The sequence below is a fragment of the Kluyveromyces lactis genome (genome assembly GCF_000002515.2).
Source record: "Kluyveromyces lactis strain NRRL Y-1140 chromosome A complete sequence".
Lineage (NCBI taxonomy): Eukaryota > Fungi > Ascomycota > Saccharomycetes > Saccharomycetales > Saccharomycetaceae > Kluyveromyces > Kluyveromyces lactis.
This window is the reverse complement of record NC_006037.1, coordinates 603,157-618,647: the sequence shown is the minus strand read 5'-3', so window position 1 is coordinate 618,647 and position 15,491 is coordinate 603,157. Positions and strand designations below refer to the sequence as shown.

The 15,491-nt window shown below is 39.4% G+C and overlaps 8 protein-coding genes across 8 annotated transcripts; 2 read left to right on the top strand and 6 right to left on the bottom strand.

Moving 5' to 3' along the window:
• Window positions 1-643: 643 nt before the first annotated feature.
• KKQ8 (putative serine/threonine protein kinase KKQ8) lies at window positions 644-2,962 on the top strand (the record flags this gene model as incomplete). Its single annotated transcript, XM_451304.1, has 1 exon — window positions 644-2,962. One exon carries the CDS (start codon window positions 644-646, stop codon window positions 2,960-2,962), a length of 2,319 nt encoding a protein of 772 aa, XP_451304.1.
• Window positions 2,963-3,252: 290 nt separating this feature from the next.
• MRPL38 (mitochondrial 54S ribosomal protein uL14m) lies at window positions 3,253-3,669 on the bottom strand (the record flags this gene model as incomplete). The annotated part of the gene is made up of 1 exon (XM_451303.1): window positions 3,253-3,669. The coding sequence occupies one exon, from the start codon at window positions 3,667-3,669 to the stop codon at window positions 3,253-3,255; it is 417 nt and encodes a 138-aa protein (XP_451303.1).
• Window positions 3,670-4,130: 461 nt separating this feature from the next.
• Window positions 4,131-6,533, bottom strand: NNK1 (protein kinase NNK1; the record flags this gene model as incomplete). Its single annotated transcript, XM_451302.1, has 1 exon — window positions 4,131-6,533. One exon carries the CDS (start codon window positions 6,531-6,533, stop codon window positions 4,131-4,133), a length of 2,403 nt encoding a protein of 800 aa, XP_451302.1.
• A 775-nt stretch (window positions 6,534-7,308) lies between these two features.
• On the bottom strand, window positions 7,309-7,593 carry QCR8 (ubiquinol--cytochrome-c reductase subunit 8; the record flags this gene model as incomplete). The annotated part of the gene is made up of 1 exon (XM_451301.1): window positions 7,309-7,593. The coding sequence occupies one exon, from the start codon at window positions 7,591-7,593 to the stop codon at window positions 7,309-7,311; it is 285 nt and encodes a 94-aa protein (XP_451301.1).
• A 295-nt stretch (window positions 7,594-7,888) lies between these two features.
• ERG20 (bifunctional (2E,6E)-farnesyl diphosphate synthase/dimethylallyltranstransferase) lies at window positions 7,889-8,938 on the bottom strand (the record flags this gene model as incomplete). Its single annotated transcript, XM_451300.1, has 1 exon — window positions 7,889-8,938. The coding sequence occupies one exon, from the start codon at window positions 8,936-8,938 to the stop codon at window positions 7,889-7,891; it is 1,050 nt and encodes a 349-aa protein (XP_451300.1).
• Window positions 8,939-9,273: 335 nt separating this feature from the next.
• Window positions 9,274-10,545, bottom strand: EBP2 (Ebp2p; the record flags this gene model as incomplete). The annotated part of the gene is made up of 1 exon (XM_451299.1): window positions 9,274-10,545. One exon carries the CDS (start codon window positions 10,543-10,545, stop codon window positions 9,274-9,276), a length of 1,272 nt encoding a protein of 423 aa, XP_451299.1.
• Window positions 10,546-10,835: 290 nt separating this feature from the next.
• Window positions 10,836-13,637, bottom strand: SNU114 (U5 snRNP GTPase SNU114; the record flags this gene model as incomplete). Its single annotated transcript, XM_451298.1, has 1 exon — window positions 10,836-13,637. The coding sequence occupies one exon, from the start codon at window positions 13,635-13,637 to the stop codon at window positions 10,836-10,838; it is 2,802 nt and encodes a 933-aa protein (XP_451298.1).
• Window positions 13,638-13,796: 159 nt separating this feature from the next.
• TPO5 (Tpo5p) lies at window positions 13,797-15,479 on the top strand (the record flags this gene model as incomplete). Its single annotated transcript, XM_451297.1, has 1 exon — window positions 13,797-15,479. One exon carries the CDS (start codon window positions 13,797-13,799, stop codon window positions 15,477-15,479), a length of 1,683 nt encoding a protein of 560 aa, XP_451297.1.
• Between the last annotated feature and the right edge of the window lie 12 nt (window positions 15,480-15,491).

Sequence of the window (15,491 nt, the reverse complement as noted above, 5' to 3'; positions counted from 1 at the left end):
TCACAATACGTAATTGCAACATTACAAGCCTTATTTTTCAAAGAAGATCATTTAAACAAATTTTTAAAGGTTTTTTTCCCATATATAACAACAACTTGAAACAGTTTAGAGGCTTGTGTCTACCAGTTCAGTTGCTGCATTACGTTTTTTGGCTAGATTAGCATCGCTGGTTGATGCTATTAGGTTGTGCATAAACTTAAACGTGTTTTTTTGGGTCTGATTTCAAGTTCTCGCTTTTAGTTTGCTTCTGTTCTAAACTTTTAAAGGGAAAACAATATCGTATTTTCCGGGAAAACCCATCTTACTTAGAGAAAGGGAAGGAAAATACTAGGATTTACACTAGCGATTGCAGTTTCGATAGTTGCAATTCTGATATTCTGGCATTATTCTGCTTAATCAACAAGTGTTTTGCGTTTATTTTATCTAATAAGATCAATAAGCGATTTCTAAATCAAAGGGTAAAATATCATATCAAAGAGGGTTTTTTAAAAAACATATAAGCAAGGCACCCTTTCGTACGTTGACAACACTTAGGGAAGCGATAGGTTTAACGATCATTTTGATATCAGATTTCTAGAGTTTTAAACGTTTCCTTGTTGTTTTATTTCATATTTGATATCTTCATTTGCTGATTTAATCCATAATGGCTTCATCTAATGTGGACTCTTCTGAGCCCCGTATTTCCAGAGAAAGCTCTTTGAAGAGGTCTCTATCTATTTCAAAGTCGTTAAAAGGGTTGTTCAAGTCAGGAGGGGGAAACGCCAATACTGGCCCTACTACTGCTGCTGCTGCTGCTGCACCATCTAGTATCAGTACTCCGGAAGTCCCCACCTTGGCCACTAAAGATAAACAGGATAGATTGAAGAATTTAGCTGCTAATAAAGAAAAAGAGTTGCAGACCAGTCGGAGAGGTGTAGCGTCACCGAGCCTCTCTCCTACAAGACATGTTAGTTTATCCAATCTTGCGAAATTGTCGCTCACATCTAGAGCAGGTACTGGACAAGTGGATCCAAACGTCATACACGAGACAAGTCCGCTGGCGTCGGATGAGGAGTCGACAGACCTGGCTTTCGGGAAGAGGCAAAGCTCATCGAATAGATCGTCATCCTTTTCAAATGAGGAGCAAGAGCCAAATAATAAATATCCACTACTAGAAAAACTAATGGGCGATTTGGATGAGATGGTATGCGGTAGTATTGATACACAGCTTTCAAAATCTCCTGACACCGTAGAAGCTTCGTCACTGAGAAGATCGAGATCAACGCAACGGAAGAGACTGAACTCGTTTTCACTACGTCCAAGGGCATTGTCTAATCCTGGTCAAAATCCCAATCATCCAGTCGAGAATAGAGAAAGGTCTAATACATCAAGTATTGATCTGCTTATGAGCCACGAGTCTGAATCTAGAGCTATTTACAAGTCGGATCAGTTTAGTGTCTATCCTGATGGCCATCATGCTCACCACTTGAAAGTGGTGCCTATAGTACATGATTTAGAGCAATCTTTGAACAAACCTAAGAGCTCGTTTTCATTTTCTGGTTTTTTTAAGACTCACCGTACCATTGCCGATGATGGAGAGAATTTGGCGACAGCATTGTCGTTATTGCCAGCAAACCGGTTTAGTTTCCACAAGAGACTCAGTCAGATAATAGACGAGGAAAACGGTAATCATAATGCGGATGAGGAACTTGAGCATAATGGAAATAATGGTGTTGATTCCGATTCAGATGCGGATTATGACAACCAGTCCTCTGGAAATTCGAACCCATCTGATGACGAATCCGAATCTGATGAAGATGGTTATAAGGGACCAAATAAATCAGCCAATGTACCAAAGATTGTTAACGAAAAATCCGTCATTGGTGCTAACGAATTGAAACTGATAAACCAATTAACCGAAAAGATCGATAACGGATTTTGTTTGAAGGGCTCTAAGTCTGATGCAGTTTCCTCCAATGAACCTTCTTCTGCTCCACGAAAGCAGCATTTATGTGAGAAATACGGGAAGTCGATCGGTATCATTGGACAAGGTGCCTATGGGGTTGTAAAACTATGCTATAAATTTATTGACCCAGATGAACCTGATCTGAAAGATAATACATATTTCCATGATAACAAGTTATTCTATGCGGTAAAAGAACTGAAGCCAAGACCTGATGAGCCTCCAAAGAAGTTTAGCACAAGACTAACCTCAGAATTTGTGATAGGATTATCGTTGAGTGGTGGTAACAAAAGCAGAAGATCTTCGGCAAGAACACATCCTAACATTTTAAACGTTATTGATTTAATGCAAACACCTAACGCATTTTATGAAGTAATGGAATTTTGCCCTTCAGGTGATCTATACAGCTTGATTACAAGAAGCTCAAAATCTGATTCAGTTTTACATCCATTAGAAGCAGATTGCTTCATGAAACAACTACTACATGGTATTCAATACATGCATGCTCACGGTGTAGCTCATTGTGATATTAAACCAGAAAACTTGCTATTTCTCCCTACAGGTGTATTAAAAATATGTGATTTTGGTACAAGTTCTGTGTTCCAAACAGCCTGGGAAAAGAAAGCACATTTCCAAACCGGACCAGCAGGATCTGAGCCTTATGTTGCGCCTGAGGAGTTTATTCCAAAACAACAATACGATCCAAGACTAGTTGATTGCTGGAGCTGTGGTATTATCTACTGTGTTATGGTTTTAGGCCATTATTTATGGAAAATTGCTATCAAAGGCAAGGATTCAGTATATGACGCATTCCTCGAGGATATGGAAAAACATGGACAATATTATGTATTTGACGAAATGAAACATGTGTCTCCAGGTATGAACCGGTACAGAACTGCTGCACTTTATCATATCTTCCAAGTTGATCCGAATAAAAGGATAACGGTGGATTCATTGCTAAAAAGTTCGTGGATGAAGAGGACAAAATGCTGCGTTACATATCCACCAAGGCCGGTGTAACACCAAAATTTGTTTCATAGCTGAAGGCCTTGCTACTTTGGCAGATTTAGATTAGTTTCTTTCGCATCATTTTTATCTATATTTAAGATAAACATACATCTCTTTGAAACACTTATAAAATATTGATATCACTGTCAATGAGCAATAAGTTGGTAGTCGCGTATCCATCATATTTATCATGGCATTTTCATAAACTTTACTAACGATATTTTCTATTTTTTATTATCTATATACATGATTCTAAAAGCCCTGCGCAGTCGTAATCGATATTTACCAGTGGTGAAACATATTTACAAAACTTTACTTGCTAGAGAGCAAATCTTGTTGTAGCCCTTTTCCCTTAGTTCTCTGCCGACAACACCATCGTTACCCATAATTCTTGACCCTAGAGGTTCACCATTATTCTTGTTGATTAATACACAAGCATTGTCACCGAACGCAATTGTTGATCCATCAGGACGTATCATATTTCTTTGCTTGGTACGTACCACCACAGCGTGTACAATATCACCTTTCTTCACTCTGTTGTTATTGGATTGCCCAGTAATAGTTTGTGTTAATGGTTTAGCCTTCTTCACCACACAGACGATTTTGTCACCTATTCTACCTGGAGATTTTGGCGAACCTTTTCCAAGTACTTTGATACATTCGGCAATTTGAGCACCTGAGTTGTCAATGACTTTCAAAAAAGACTTCAAATAAATCATGTTATAACAGTCACAGTGTGAACTTCAGTTAGGTCGTGTGCTGCAGGCTGCTACTGATCGGGAAAGCACAGCTTTTCTTCCTGGACTATCGTTAGAGAAAGGATTAAAGCTTTCTATGTCTGGTTTCATCAAATTTTTTCTTAACCCATAATTGATGTATATCACGTGATTGATTTATTATTGGCTAATCAACGCCATTATCAACGCTTACTACATACAAATAAAGTGCTTACAACGCCGTCATTGTTAAGACAGCTGGTGTTTTCATTAGTTATCGTTATATACTTCAGTAAAATTATTAAGTATTATGCTGTTGAGAATGGTAAAACATCAGAAAAAAGGTCAATGTAACAGTATGCGTTACTATTAATGCTATTGGTATGCTTGTTGAATTAAAAATTAAGGGTTATAACTGACAAGGACAGAATAGTAGAAAATATTTTGTTAGTTTAGGATTAGTTTCAATGCTTACCCAGAGCTACTTTCACCATATCAAGTTCCCATCTCCGGGTTAAGTCTTTCGTTAAGCAGCCCTTCACTGCGTTGAATAGACCTTGGAATTCCACCTGGTCATCTACACCCAAGTTCGAGTTCATATCACAGTTACAAACTTGGCGTAGTGTCGTTTTATCATATTTACCTGAAGTTATTATTGCACGAAGTCTGGGCTCGTATTCATGTTTAAAAGGTAATTTGCCGGTAAGCATGGTGAAAATTAAAACACCAATGGCCCATATATCAGCGCTTGGTCCAATGGGAGGAGGGTTGGGTTCTAGTAACTCCGGAGCAGCGTATGGTAAAGAGCCAATTCTGCTCATGTCATCGTTGATATGTTCATGCAAATCTTTGTTAGGTGTTAATGTAATGTCTGTTTTTTGGTTCAACGAGCTGGTTAGGTTAGAACGAGTGCTCTTTGGTACGGAGTGAATACCCAAAGTCGTATCATCATGAATTAATTTTTTATCGTTCACTATTTGTCTTAACCTTGATTTCAACCGTAAAGAAGAATTATTCGTTGAAGAGGAAGATCTTGGAATTGAGGGTCTTCGTTTCAAGTGAAGAGTAGACCCATCAAATAGGGATTTCAGTTGAATTGATTCATTTTCCATCTGATCTTTGAAATGGCCATAAAAGTGACTCATGCCAAAATCGCATAATACAAGCTTCCAATCTTTGTAGTTCTCAGACTTTTTTTCTAGAAGGCAATTTTCCAACTTTATATCTCCATGTGCAATGAATTTAGAATGCATATATTGTACAGCATCAATTAATTGTAACGCTAAGGCGGATGTAGCTTGACACCTTTCTCTTAAACTAATCTTTGAATTACCACATTCGCCCCAAGAAACAACTAAATCGTATAAGGTTCCATGATCGATCTTATCTGTTAAACAATATGCCACCAGATCATCGTCTAATTTCCATTTTGTTAAAGGAAGAATATTATTGTGGGAAAGTTTCGACCATATTGAGATTTCACGTAGTACTTGCCTCTTTACACTTCGATTGTCCTTGAACTTGATAATCTTCATCGCCTTGCAACAAGTATTATTCTGGTTTTGAGATTCATCTGTAGAAGGGAAACATTCCCTGATCATACCCCAAGCGCCGAACCCTATTATTTTGCCAAGTCTATGACCCAAAATGAAAGACCCTTTATCGTCCCTCTTGAAAGAACTAGAACCGGGGGTAAAAGAGTTCAAGTATTTCGATGCAACTGATCCATGTCTGGATCTCACGTTATGTGTTGAGCCACTGTGGCTTAATTTCTCACGTTTCAAAATGTTCATAATAGTCTTATAGTCATGGTTGGGACTTAAATCCTGTATGATCTTCTTACGTTGGGAAAATGGCATATTGATGAAATCCGATGGAATAGATCTCATAATTCTATCTAGGTCATGTTCTGATATTTCAATTTGGGCAGGTGGAGTTCTCAGAGACGATGCAGAAAATAACGATGATGAGCTCGGTCTTGCTATAGGAATTTGAGGCTGTTGCTCATTTTTAACATTTGGTAAAGGGATAGGAGCCACTTGGGAATGCAAATCGTCTAGTTTCAATACTGATTCCTTCTGTGGCTTACCAAGATAGTCTGGTTCCCATGTATTGAAACGTGAAAGCATATTGGTATCATCTGAGCTTTGCCACTGCGAAACGGCCTCAGCAAAATCGAAATCTGGGATGTACTCATCTTGCATATCATTGAACAAGGGCAGGCCCTGGTTATAACGTTCGTTGAAGTAAGGAGATCTCAAGGGGGATTCTCCAGACGAGAATCTACGCCTTATTACATGCTGATGTCTTGCCTGACGGTACCCTCCAACGTCTGGTTTTGGTTCAATATCAATAGGGATCGGATCTTGTGCAATCGAAACTCTATCATCGCTGTCATTGCTGTTATTTTGGAAATGCATTGGTCTATACTTCATATCATCATACATACGAACACCAGTCACATCGTGAAAATTCGCTTTCTCTGTTTCTGAGTAAACCCTAGTCAAACGACTATTACTATTATTAGTACTGTTATCGTTGTCGTTGTTACTGAGATTTGTATTGGTTAGCGTAGAATTCGTATCACCTTTACGCATCCTTCTTGGCTTAAAGGAAAGCTGCTCTTCATAATCACTGGATTCTTGATAAGATTCACTAGTTCTAGAAGAGCCGATGTTAAAATTTACCGCATGATTATAAGAGTCATTCTTATGTCGTAGTTTGAAAGAGTCTCTTTCATTATCCTCTCTTTGAGTCAAAGACTGTAATGATCCAACCGAAACCACCTCACTAGGGAAATCTCGTTCATACAACGTTGGGGTATTAGACCGTTTCATTCCTGAGCCAACATTATAGCTCGAAGACATCTCCTGGTGAAAACAAAATGAGTGCGAGTGTGGATCGAGTCACACTAGAGTATCGATTCTTTCCTTGAAGAACCAGGAAAAAAAGAATAGAAAGAAAAGAAGACGATAAGTTTCTTATCTTCAATATCTCGCTTGTCTCGTAACAATAAAATCGTTGAGTACCAGTCGATAGCGATGTTTCCTGTTTACCCTTTAAACAGTGAGAATCGACTAATGTTTTGATATTGGAAACTCGTTAAAATCCGTTTTATTGGATTAAATACCCTTTACGGGGGGAAAGTAATAACGTCACGTGACTTTCATTAGTGGAGAAACTTATCCATCTATATATATATATACATGTAAAACAGGCAAGCACACCGATCGTCGACATATGAGCACGACGATCACGCCCTTGACACGCAGATGTAAGTATTCATAATAAAGTAGTTTTTCAAATTCGTATAAACAGTGAAGTATAGAAGATATATTTGAGGGGAGTAACCACTTGATGAAAACCTCCAATAAATACGGTACTGAGCCAAACCCGAAAAGAGAGAATTAAAAACCGAGGATGTGAACTTCCACTCGCTCTCTCCTTTTCAATAGTATCTAATAATACTGAAACTCTTTTCGATGGCCTGACATGATAAAAAATGTTCTTGTGACGTGAGAAATATATCTTGAATGTTGATAAAAGTGTCAAAAGGGTGCTGCCGCACCTCTTTTTCCATGTAAGCTTTTAAACCTGGACAGAAGAAAGAAAGGAACTAGTCTAGTGTTGTAATAACATTGTTTAAACGTTAACTCTTTCTAATTCTTCTCTACCGGCCTTAGTGTACAAGTAAGCGTTGTAGTCTCTGCAGTTGACCCACCAAGCCCAGTACAAAGCAGCTGGAAGAGCCATGTACAAAATTTGGCTCTTAACTCTTCTAAATGTGTTAAAAACAGCGTTGTGGAAGATGTTGTTCAATGGCTTTTGAGCATATGGAGAAACAGTGTATGTAGTAATACCCTTTTGGGCTGGGGAACCTATACTACCCCACCAGCCCATGTAAGCCTTAGCATGTGGACCACCCATTTCGTCTTAATATTTTAATTCTTGGTCTTGCGGATACTGAGTCAGAGACTAAACTATGTATAATAGTTTTCCATCTTTGCATCATTTGAATATCTGAATAAGTAGAGGTTTAAAGCTTATTTCTTATATATAAAGCTTTTTCCCTCGCTGGAAGATTTTCAAGACTTCGTCTTTTAGAAGCGAAAAGGCCGAAACGTAGTATTATTGGTTCGTATACAGTGATACTGGTAGTGAAACTTACTTTTATTTATTTAGTTGCACGTGATCTAAAATGGTTAGATAATATATGCTTTACCTACTTCTTTCTGTGGTATATTTTGTTCAAGAACAAGGTTAGAACTTCGGCCTTGAACCCACGGGATTCGTCGATGTTAGCGATTTTCTCTCTTAAGTTGGAAGCGGTTTCTTCTTCGTACTTGTGGTAGATGTCTTGGATGTTCAATTCGTTGAATACAGCTCTACATTTTTGTTCCTTTTCAGAATCCTTTCTACCGTAGTTTTCGTCCAAGATATCTCTTTGTTCTTTTGTAGCATTCTTCAATGCAACGTTGATGACCCAAGAACATTTGTTGTCTTGGATATCGGTACCAATCTTACCGATATCTTCTGGTTTACCGAAACAATCCAAGAAATCGTCTTGGATTTGGAAATATTCTCCCAATGGGATCAATACGTCGCTGGCCTGTTTCAAGTCCTTTGAGTCGGTAATACCGGCAGCAAACATGGCCAGTGCCACTGCTAAGTAGAAAGAGTAGTATGCAGTCTTGAAGATAACGATGAAGGAATGCTTTTCCAAAGAGAACTTGGATAAGTCGACTTTGTCCTCTGGTGCAGTGATCAAATCCAACAACTGACCCAATTCGGTTTGAAAAGTAACGTCATGGAACAATTCCAATAGATCGACGTAGTATGGCTCTGTTCTGAAGTGTTTCTTCAACAGACAGTAGATGGCACCTTCCAACATGAATGCATCGTTGATCGCAATGTCGCCGACGTTTTCCACTTTGTACCAACATGGTTGTCCTCTTCTTGTGATCGATTGGTCCATCATGTCATCAGCAACCAAGAAGTACGCTTGCAACAGTTCAATACACCAACCAAGGATGGCAACCTTCTTGTACTCTTCTGCAGATAGTTCGCTCACTGACTTGTAACCTTTCAAAAGCGCGTATGTGTCAACGACAGAAAGACCACGGTTCAACTTACCACCTGGGGTGTTGTAGTTCAATGATTTTTCGTACCATTCGATGGCTTCTTCGGGCATACCGTACCCGGCCAAGATGTCTCTAAGCTCTTGTACTAATGATGGGAACACTTCCAAAAACTGGGCTCTGTTATCACTCATTCTATCTATCAGGTTCGTTGTCTATTCGTTTCAGGTACCAATGGTAGAACGTTCCTCAATTGAATTGCCTGCTGAACTCAGCTGAATGGTACATAACCTGTTAATATACTTCAACGCAATCAGTATGGTGGAATGTTCCAAAGTTCGTGATTTCGAAACGGCTTTAAACGAGATAGTCAAATCACGTTTGTATTATTCATGTCCGGGTAAAAATTTCTTTAACGTAATACATATACTTGCAGTATACATGAATTTACATACATTATGGAGGAAGAAGTATCTCGTGGTGGTAATGCTATTGTACATGTACGTTCTTGCTCCTCTATTAGTTACTCTCAGTGTCTTCTTGAACGCTTGGACTTGCCTGGACGTGGTGCCTTACCCTTCATCTTTCTTTGGGAGAATTCTGGCATTTCAGCGGAGGATTGGGCATCGTTCTTTCTCTTGTAACGTTTCAAACCACCTGAACCGTATTTGGAATTCTTAGCTTCTCTCTTGAAATTTGGTTTATGCTTCTTTTCCGATTGGGCGGCGTCTTCGACACCGATATCGAAATCGTCACCGCCGATTTCGTTGTGCTTTCTCTTCTTCTTCAAGTCCTTAATCTTATCGAGTGTTTCTCTCTTATCCTTTTGACGTTGTTGTAGAGTAGCCACTTGCACTTGTTTACCGAATTTCTTTAAGTCTCTTTGTCTTCTAGCTTCTTGACGGGCCTTCTTTTCACTTGCCTCCTTTATCAATTTACCCTTTAGTCTGTCCATATGTTCATCACTCTTAACCATTTCGGCGAAATAATCTAAAGGTCTCTTGAATGGGACCTTCAATTTCTTTAGCTTTTCACGGGCGATGGTGACAGCATCCAAAGACTGTTTGTAAAATGCTAATTCTCTTTCAGTGTCATCGTAGATGTCCTTGATCTTTTCGTCGGTGTTGAGTTGAGAGGTGACGGATTGATGTTCTTGGAATGAATGCTTTTCCCATGGTTTTTGAATACGTTCTAGAGCATCCTTCATAGCTTTTACGTTATTGATGGTAGTTTTTTGGTATGGAACGACATCGGCATCTTCGTCAATTTCAACATCAGATAGAGGAACGTCCTCTTCCTCTTCCTCTTCCTTTTCTTCTTCTTCTTCTTCTTCTTCTTCTTCTTCTTCTTCCTCTTCTTCATCAGAATCGGAATCAGAGTCACTGTTTGCCAACTTCTCAAGATCTAGACGATCTTCTTCGTCACTCTCATTATCAGATTCTTCTTCTTCTTCTTCTTCCTGCTCTTCTTCCTGCTCTTCTTCCTCTTCTTCTTCTCCCTTCTTCGAAGGCTCCTCGGCTTGCTGCTTCTTGGACAGCTTCTTCAACTTTCTCTTCTCTTTTCTGGACAAAGCGTGGCTCTCGTACTCGCCGGTTACCCCCTCTTCTTCATCTTCTGATTCAACTTCTGGTTCAACGTCCTCATCAGCTCTCAAGTCATCCTTGGTGACTATCACTGGCTCCTCGTCCTGAGCATTAGATGGACTTGGTTGTTTGGTCTTTTTGGATGTTACCTTCTGTTCGCTTTGGTCAATAGCCTTACGACGGTGCAGAAGCTCCTTCAACTTGAATCCTTTAACCATTGTTGCCGTTTTGCGTACCTATATGCCTTAGATTGAACAAGATCTAACCCTCACCCGTCAAGTTACAGCGCCTCATCTCATCCATCTCATCTCATCTCATCTCTTTATATTGGAAAATTTTTAGCCTTGATGCTTTGAGAAAAAGAAACGCCTCGAGACTTATAACCATTCTAACATATAGATTCAAGAGTTAACGGTTTATATATATATATATTTATCTGGGTGTGTTTGAGTATACTATATGTTACTTGCAGCTACTAATGCGTCAGTGACCGAATTCTATGCGGAGCCTATACAAATCGTTTTTGTTGCAACTTCTTGAATAGATCTTGATCAATGTATTTCTTTAATGATGGCCCGTCTTGAGTCATGTGACCACTTTCAGATAAACCCTTGCGACGTCTTGTCTTCATCACAAAGTCCCTGCTTAGGCTTGCAGCAGGCGCTGGTTTCAACTTCGGTATGAAGGCTTCTTCGTCAAGTACGTCACCTGGCACTTTTCTCCATATTTTATTCCAAAAGTGCATTTGACACATTCCGCTACCGGCGGTCGCAACACGAAGATCTGTCTCAAATCCAATCGACTCGATGACAGGTAATTGAGCCTTTATTTCTATGAATGGTGATGCCACTATCTTTTCTGTCTTGTAAATTCTTCCACCTCTGCGTCTCTTCAATAAATTCTGAATCACAGACTCCAATACCCCCGATACGATAATATCGACTTCATAGATGGGTTCCATGATAATTGGAGTAGCAGACATTAGCGCAATGTAACATGCCTTTCTCGTCATTGGCACTAGTTGAGATGGGATGATATCTTCGATGCTGTCTTCTTGTACCTTGAATTGCAAGAGTTTAAATTGGCATGCATGGATTGTTTCATCAGCCAATGGTCCTTCTTTCACAGCCCATTCAAACCCTTGTAAAATGTTTTCTTTATATTTCTTGAGTAGTTGCTTATCCGTTTCATCAGGTAGAGTATCGTCAATGAATACATTACATTTTGATAAATCCCAGCAGTTTCTAGCTGCCAATGAGTCCCATCCATACTCGGTTCTTAGACGTTTGGAGAACTTTCTCATGTTATTCAATTCTGAACTGTCGATTTCACCATGCGTCAAATCGTGTACTATCTTTCCATCTAATTTTTCGGCCATAACGCTGAGTGATACTACACCGTTGTTTGACTTTACAGGAATTGACGCGAACGATTCGTTCTGACAACTTTCCGTGAATTGCACAAGCGGTTGGCTTACTTTGATCTCAATTTCACAGAATTTTTTCCGTAATTCGTCCATCACGCAATCAAGGTAAAGTTCTCCTGTTCCAATTATGATGTTTTCGCCGCTTTCTTCAACTCTAACCACTAATGCAGGGTACAATTCGTTTGCTTGTTGAAGACCGTTCAATAGTCTCGGTAGTTCACTTGGTTTCTGAGGCTGTATGGCGAATTTGAACACCGATTCGTTGAGATAGTTAATTGGTGCTAGCGGGTTCATCAAGCTCGAAGACAAAGTTGCATATTTCGTATACTGATCTTCAAAACCTTTTAAAAGTACAATCTGTCCTTTTATTGCTTCCTCGAGTTCGTAGACATACCTACCTCCCATTAAGGCTACACGCTCAATAGTAACCTTGGAGTATTCATCATCACCAAAATCTACTACAGAGTCTACGGACTCATTGAAAATATAGAGTTTGTTGCCTTTTTTCACTGAGCCCTCTATTATCCGACAAAGGGACCACTTGGAACCTTCCAGGCTCATGTGTCTCAATACATGTACAACAGTGCTTTCATCGGATGATAAGTTGTTGATTTTGTGGTCCTGTGTTGAAACAATAGCATCGATGAAGCAGTGATAGTGCGGTAGTATAGCATGAAACACGCTAAAAAGTAGCGGCTGAGGATCCTTTGATAGAATCTCATCTGAAAGCCTGATTTGAAAATTGGTTTCGATGACTGTTCTTAGTTCTTCCTCGGATGCAGATAATGTATGAGTGAAAACCTTGTATAAAGGTTGTAAAATAAACTGAATGAATGCAATGTTGTCCGTAATAAATTCTGTTTGGTAGAATGCTCCTTCTCTGTAATTAATTTGACCCCAAAGTTGAGCAGCAAATTGTTCTGTCTTATCCTTTAACGATTTAGCGTAAAATGAGTTCACAAAAGACTCCACAGAGAATAAGAATCCAAACTTGGTACTGGCAAAGAGTACATTACCTAGCTCCGGTGAGAATCTTTCTTTGGTATATGTGTTTATTTCGTTCACGATATATTGTAGTTTGCTGTATGCGTCTGTAGGAGGAAGTCTCAAATCCAAAATTAATCTATCAATTTTGTTAAGAACGATGATAAAGGGGATCCCATTACTTATCAATTCTCTTATCAGTTTGGAAACTACAGAAGTAATTCCTTCTATCACATCAACGATGATTACACCATATTGGCAAGCAGTCAAAGCAATACCGACATCGTCCCAAAAATTTACATGTCCAGGTGTGTCCAACATCGTCACTGCATACGTACGTCCTCTTGACGATTCATATGCAAACGACATACCATTCAATCTAAGCGAAATACCACGTTCCTTTTCTATCCTCGCTTGGTCGAGGTACCTAAACGGTACCCATCCCTCCTTAACTTTTTTTGTCAAGGACGGAAGATTGCGATGAGTATCTAACGCAAACATATCCGTGAAAGAAGTCTTACCACAATGTAGCGCCCCGAAAATTCCAACATTTAACTGACGTTCTGGTATCGAGAAAAGGCTTTTCAAGTACCCTCTGTCAAATAGTGCTTTAGGTACTTTCCTGTTAACAGCTTCGCTATATGATTTCGAATCGTCCCCAATCAATGGTTTCTCAGGTTCTCTATCTTCCACTTCCAACAAAACTTCAACATCATCATCGAAATCACGGTTCACATCTCGAAGTACCACATCGGTAGAGTCAGCCTCGACTATCTTTTGCCGTAATTCATGTTGAGCTTCCTGCTCTCCTACTTCTTCCAAACTATCATCATCAGAATCGATTAATTGCATTGGATCCCCAATGAAATTACCGAACTCATCGTACAAATCTTCATCCATTATTGTATTTCCTTCCAAAAGTACTCAGTGCTGAGTCACGTCACCCAAATCGCAGTAGTCTTCCCTAAGAGCAATGCATGTGCTTATCATTCTATCTTCATTACTCGAAGCTTTGACTTTCGTCAACATTTACATAATGTCTAAGAACTGAAAATATCGATGAGCCCTCGAAAAGACAGACATTTTGCCAAGACGGATGCCGAAAGGGTTCTAGGAAATAAAAAGGGTGAGCTTACCAAGGGGTCACACAGAGCCGAACTGCATTTTGAAATGCCTGAATACATCTGGCTTTCTAATCTTAACGGGAACATACACATTCCCGAGCGATTGTTGTCTTTATTGAACGAGGAAGACCAGGATATTCCCGATGAGGTTAAAGAGTTTACATATGTACAGCAACTTGACAAGAATTTACTTTCGCGGACTTCTGTTATTGGTCTAGGGTTTGGGTTGATGAGTCCCGTACTTGGTATGAGCACTACTATGAGTATTGGATTGCTAAATGGTGGATCTCCATCGATAATATTTGGGTATCTGATATGTGGGATAATGACGTGGATTAGTTCACTGTCGCTCAGTGAGATAGTCTCGAAGTACCCCATAGAACTTCACGGTGCAGCGGCCATGCTTGCGCCTGGCAGACTTCGGTTGCGTATGTCTTGGTACTGTGGTTGGCTAATGTTGTTTGGAAGTTGGACGATGAGCACTAGTATTACGTTTGCGGGTGCACAATTGATTATTTCTTTGCTGACAATGACTAATGAATCTCTGATAGACTCCCGGTGGTTGACGTTATGGACTGTGCTAATGTTTTATCTCATTGTGACTGTGGTTGGAGTCATTAATCTAAAATTTTCAAGTTTCATTGAAACTATCAATAAGGTCTGTGTTTACTGGATCTTATATGCGATATTATTCACAAGTACACTTCTCCTATTATTCCAACCAAACCATAGATCATTCAAGGATGTCTTTACCAAATTCGATAATAGTTTGTCGGGGTATAGTTCTATGGCCTTGTCATTTTTAATTGGAGGGTTTCAGCAATCTAATTTCACTTTCCAAGGGTTTGCGATGTTATCGGCATTATCTGACGAAACTGAGAAACCAGAGAAAGATATTCCTTACAGTATGACACGCTCTGTGATAATCTCACTAGTTTCCGGACTATTTTTCTTGATCCCAATGATGCTCATTCTACCTGATGTCTCTGAGGTAATGAATCATGAAGGTGTCATGCCCATCGTGCTTATCTTCACAAAATCTACTAAATCGTTATTCGTTTCCATCTTCCTTGTTCTATTGATCTTGGGAAACCTATTGTTTTCAGGTATTGGCTCGGTGACTACATCTTCAAGAGCACTGTACAGTTTAAGCCGTGATCGTGGTATTCCATATCATCACCTCTGGACTTATGTGGATCCTGCGTCAGAATCTAAGGTCCCTAAATACTCCGTCATGTTGTCTATGGGAGTTTCATATGTATTGGCACTCTTAGCTTTAATATCAACGGCCGCATTCAATGCATTTGTCGGGTGTGCTGTCCTATGTTTGTGCTCTGCGTCAATGTTACCGATCTTATTATCGTTATACCATAGAAGAAAATTGGTGAAAGGTTCAGCATTCAGAATTAAATACAGGTTAGGTTACATCACGAACTGTCTCACCGTAATATGGTTACTGTTTACTATGGTTATCATCAGTTTACCGCAAAAGGTTCCAGTCACTTTTAGAAGTATGAACTATTCAAGCGTTGTATATTTCCTTTTCATGATTATGGTCACTGTCCTTTACGATAGATGGGGCATATATAATTTCCGTGCACCATTGGTGGGAGAGTAACCCATTAAATGC